The sequence below is a fragment of the Rhinolophus hipposideros genome (assembly GCF_964194185.1).
Source record: "Rhinolophus hipposideros genome assembly, chromosome: 18".
In the NCBI taxonomy this organism is placed as follows: domain Eukaryota; kingdom Metazoa; phylum Chordata; class Mammalia; order Chiroptera; family Rhinolophidae; genus Rhinolophus; species Rhinolophus hipposideros.
This window is the reverse complement of record NC_138064.1, coordinates 51,632,434-51,637,746: the sequence shown is the minus strand read 5'-3', so window position 1 is coordinate 51,637,746 and position 5,313 is coordinate 51,632,434. Positions and strand designations below refer to the sequence as shown.

General features: G+C 35.9%; 1 protein-coding gene across 1 annotated transcript; it reads right to left on the bottom strand.

The window, feature by feature from the left end:
- Window positions 1-4,010: 4,010 nt before the first annotated feature.
- Window positions 4,011-4,898, bottom strand: LOC308510318 (putative G-protein coupled receptor 141; the record flags this gene model as incomplete). The annotated part of the gene is made up of 1 exon (XM_081079505.1): window positions 4,011-4,898. The coding sequence occupies one exon, from the start codon at window positions 4,896-4,898 to the stop codon at window positions 4,011-4,013; it is 888 nt and encodes a 295-aa protein (XP_080935631.1).
- Between the last annotated feature and the right edge of the window lie 415 nt (window positions 4,899-5,313).

Here is a 5,313-nt window from a genome sequence, read left to right as displayed (position 1 = left end):
TACAAATGTAAATATCCTTAAAAAGGGTAATTTCTACTTGGTTTTCAGAGCTTCTGTCATATCTGCTGTTTTCTGAAATTAACCAGCCTAAAATAACCAATGTCTCAATGAGCAATATTTTAGGGTAGGAAACTCTGTTTCCCTTTATCCCCTAAAAAAGTGATTACATCTAATTTAAGTATACTGCTACTTATCTCTTTCTGTGACAGTGAGATTATATAATGGTTCTACTATTGTATTTTAAAGTATAATTAATAATAATCATAATGACAGTTCTTATAGGCAAAAATAGGAATACGCATCTATTTCTTGATTTAATAGAAACATGAAGCATGAGATCAACAGGGACCAATTGCATCTAATCCTCTAAAATATATTTCTACAAGTTGTGATCAAACAATACAGTGAATGTTTAAATTTAAAAAAATTATTACAATAAAAGACATATTGCCATTAATCCCCCTCAAAATGCTCCCCCTCACTTTGAACACATTTCTTCCATTATTCTTGCCACTTCTTGAAGCAGTTCTGGAAGTCCAGTTTCATGAGTGTCAGTTGTGCTGTCCAGAATCATTTTGACTTTGGGGAAAAGGCAGAAGTTGCACAGTGCCAGATCCAGTGAATAAGGTGGATGAGGAAACACCTAATATTTTTTATTTGACAAAAGAAATTGCCGTATACCAGAAGCGATGTGTGACATGGAGCATTGTCATGATGGAGGATGATTTACTGCACATTTTAAAACACACCTTTTCCTAACCATAGCTCACACATGACTGACTGTACCAAACAAGTTGAAACTTGTCACACATATTACTAAGGTTCGATGCACAGCTTCCCGTATTGAAGATCCCAGCCTTTCCATTGGATGGCCCTCGGCAGCAGCATTCACCATATTATGTGATCACAACAGAAAGGTTTCATGTCACACATCACTTCTGGTGGGGCAATTTCTGTCCAATAAGAACATTACGGTGTGTCCTCATCCACCTTATTCACCAGATCTGGCACCATGCAACTTCTGGCTCTTCCCCAAAGTCAAAATGATTCAGGACATGGAGGCAGCCACGACAGCACAATTAAAGACACTCACGAAAGAGGACTTCCAGGACTGCTTCAGAAAGTGGCAAAAATGATAAGTGTGTTAAAAGTGAGAGGAAGTAGTATTTTGAGGGGGATTGATGGCAATCTGTCTTTGACTGTATAAATATTTTTTTATTTAAACATTCACCATATTTTTTTTATCACACCTGGTATATAGATCAACATTTGGACCTATATTAAAATTTTCTTGCACAAAAGTGTCTCTGAATTAGGAAAAGTAGTACAGTTGACCCTTGAACAACATGAATGTTAGGAGTGCTGATTCCCCATATAGTCAAAAATCCACATATGACTTTTGACTTCCCACAAACTTAACTACTAATAACTTACTTTTGACCAAAAGCCTTACCAATGACATAAACAGTTGATAACACATATTTGTATGTTATTTGTATTATATACTGTATTCTTACAATAAAATAACCTAGATAAAAGAAAATGTTATTAAGAAAATCATACAAAAGAGAAAACACATATACAGTACTGTACATATTTATTGAAAAACATCTACCTGTAAGTGGAACCTCACAGTTCAAACCTGTATTGCTCAAGGGCAAACTGTAATCTTATTCTGAATACCATGCCAGCCACTATGCCACTACTTAACACATGTTGTTAGCTCCTTTCAGCTTTGCCAAAACCCTGTAACATAGAAAACAGGCTCACAGAATATACGTAGCTCACCCAAGATTCTATAGTTATGAAACAGTTTTGAATCCAAGATCTCCAGATGTCTCCAAAACTGTGTATAAACTATGTTGCCTTGCTAACCAGTAACGGCATCATTATTTGATTCATTGAATTTAGTCTCGAAGGTAGCATTATTAGAAGCAAAGCATAAGAGCGTGTCAACTTCTATATCAGATAAGTGGCATCCACGTTGGTTTCCTTGGTTGTTTTTATTTAGTTTAACTGATACAGTGTTGATTTGAGTCGTGTAACACTGCATGGTGCCTTGAACAATCTTAAGAGCAGTCCACAGTCTCAAAGTTTTGGGCTCTAATAAATCTTCCAGCATGATTAGACTACATCCAGATGTCTTTCACCTTTTAAAATGTATTTTCTTGCTAATGGATCCATGTCTGGGCAGGTAGATCTAGGAGGCAGTCTCAGCTTTCTGAGTACCTGCAATGTCTTCATAAGAATCAAACCACATCAATGCCCCTTCAATCCTAAAGAGTTTCCTCTAAGTCTCTTGACTATCTGAACTACTCCTTTCCTTCAAATACCACAGCCAGCAGCTATAGATTTTTCTAGATATCGTCATTTTCAAGAGGCAGCTATCTCAAGTTAAGCATGAGTTGAATAAGTTAAGGCTTCTATAGATCCCCCATCTTGAGGTTCTCTGGACTTCAAAGAATAGATTGTTTGGAGATGGAGGGAAAGAACCTTCTACGATTAAAGCTCAGTGAGAGTAAATGCAAAATGAACAACCTGGATGGTGTATAAGGAAAGCTAGTAGCTGTGATTAGCAGAAGTAATTATTGCATGAAAAGAGAGATAGAGGTTAAGTCTGGAAGTGATATTTGGGGTCAACTTATATAGAGCTAAGGAAATTGAACTGATGCTGTTGAGGTGAAAGAGACTTAAGCCCTGGGCCAAGAAGGTTCTTGGCTTCACATAGGAAAAAATTCAAACATGAACTGATACAGAGTTTAAAGTGAAAGTAAGTTTATTTAGCAGAGAATAAGGGAGAAAAGGCCACCCAAGGACAGAGTCGCAGTCTCCAATCGCTAGTGGAAGAGAGACCCCCTCCATCCCCCAGGCTAGGCTTTATATGTGTTTTCTGGTTTCTATGAAAATTTTCTTGGTATGGGGGAAAGGAAGAAGAAAGAACAATAGTAAGTTTATCTTTAACTTCTGTAAGATATAAGAAGAATAGGGGCAAGTTTATCTTTAACTTTTGTAAAGTATAGCCTGTGATTAGATTGTAATAGTTTTAATTACAGGAATGGCCGTTGCAATGGCATCTCTTTGCTCTACAGGACTCACATGGTCTGTTCTGTGTGATTCATTAACTCTGCCTGAGTTCTGTGTCTGGTGGCACATCGCAGGCTTGGAATCCAACCTTCTACCTTGTTTCCCCGAAAATAAGACCTAGCCAAACAATCAGCTCTAGTGTGTCTTTTGGAGCAAAAATTAATATAAGACCCAGTATTATATTATATTATACTATATTATATCATATCATATTATATTATGTAAGACCCGGTATTATATTATATTGTATTGTATTATATTATATTATATTATAGGCTAGATCTTATATTATAGTAAAGTAAGACCAGGTATTATATTAATTTTTGCTCCAAAAGATGCATTAGAGCCAATTGTCCGGCTAGGTCTTATTTTGAGGGAAACGCGGTAGTTCCTTCTTTTGTAAAACTAGTCCTCATGCCCCTTCCCTATATTAGAACTATATTATATAGTTAATGGAGAAGATAATGGTTCTCTGAGAAGAGGGGAACAATAAATCCTCATACCGTGTTTCCCCGAAAATAAGACCTAGCCAGACCATCAGCTCCAATGCATCTTTTGGAGCAAAAATTAATATAAGACCTGGTCTTATATTATATAAGTCCAGGTATTTTATTATATTAGACCCAGTCTTATATTAAATTGTATTATATTATATTATACACAGTATTATATTATATTATACCCGGTCTTATTTTAATATAAGACTGGGTCTTATATAATTTTTGCTCCAAAAGATGTATTAGAGTTGATTGTCCGGCTAGGTCTTATTTTTGGGGAAACACGGTACGTTTTTCATGGATAAATAATTTTGGTGATAATTAAGAGCAGAGAATTTGAGAAATTTTAAAATCATTGTAGAACCCATTCAATTGTCACTATTTTGTCATAATAATGGAAAAATTATAAAGCAAGTGACATAAGAGTATTTAATGGATAACTCCACCTATAAAACACAGCATATCCAGACAACAGACAGTAGTTAAAGCAACAAAAATTTCATTATAAAGAACTAACTCAGAATTTTCTATCTCTGAATAATTTTGAATAAAGTGGACCCGGAATGCATGGTGCGGTATGAAACAGACAACTATTACTAGGAGGAAGAAGAAGCTCTTGATTTGAGCCCTATATTCTTGATGGGACCACATGTCAGGCCAAAGAGCCTTTATCAGTTGGACAATGACACCCATCTGTATCAGAAAGAGAGTCATGACCGTTGTGATCATAATGACAATAATAGAATAGTTCAAGATAATGAATTTCCCGTGGTTTAAATCTTTGTAGAACTCAAAGCATTGGGCTTGTTCTAAATAACTTGGATCTATGCCATATTGCAAAAAAAAAAAAGGCAAAAAAATGAGGCCACCCACTGTCCAAATAATAATGCTAAAAACCACCACGTGGCACTTTTGTAGCTTTTGCATTTGGAGTTTCTTAAAATAGAGGAGCAATCGCAGTATGACAATGGCCACATAGAAAACAAAGGTGAAGTACATATGAAAGTATATTATGCTGCTAACCAATCGGCAGGTAAAGGGTCCAAACTCCCAGACGTTTAAGACATAGTAGCTAAGGCGAAACGGAAGACTGAACAGAAGGATTGTGTGTAGCACCATGATATTGAGAACAATCGTGGCAATCATTGACTGATTATTCCTTTTGAACATCAAACACGACATCCATGCTGTTCCAGTAATGCCTCCAAGCAAAACCACGCCATAGACTGTTATCAGAACCATCCGGCAGTGTGCGTTGCAGTGGCCGACGTCTGTGTTTGAGGCGTTTGGCAGAGTGGTTTTATTAATCAGCTCCATGTCTCACCACAAAATGCTTAGAAGACCATAAATCCTTAAATCAAACGTTTTACAAAATTATAATGAATATATTGAAATTTACAGCAACTGCACATTAACAGCATTGAGTTTTGCAGTCCTCGCCAATTATTTGCAAACCTAAAATTGTATATCCAATAAATATTGTCAGAGACTCCACTTGCTTACTCAGATATATTAAAGAGACAGAGTTGAGTAAAACAAAACCACAAAAATGAGTTTGAATATAAAATTTGTAACTGCACACTCAGGCATTCTATTAGCAAATATGTCCAAGTTCAAGTAACAACTCTGGGATCCGCCTGAGACGTATTAGCCTCTAGCATGAAATTTAAGGAAGACCCCAAAACTCAGTAATCAAAATAAATAATATTTTAAGGCAATATTTTTAAAATTA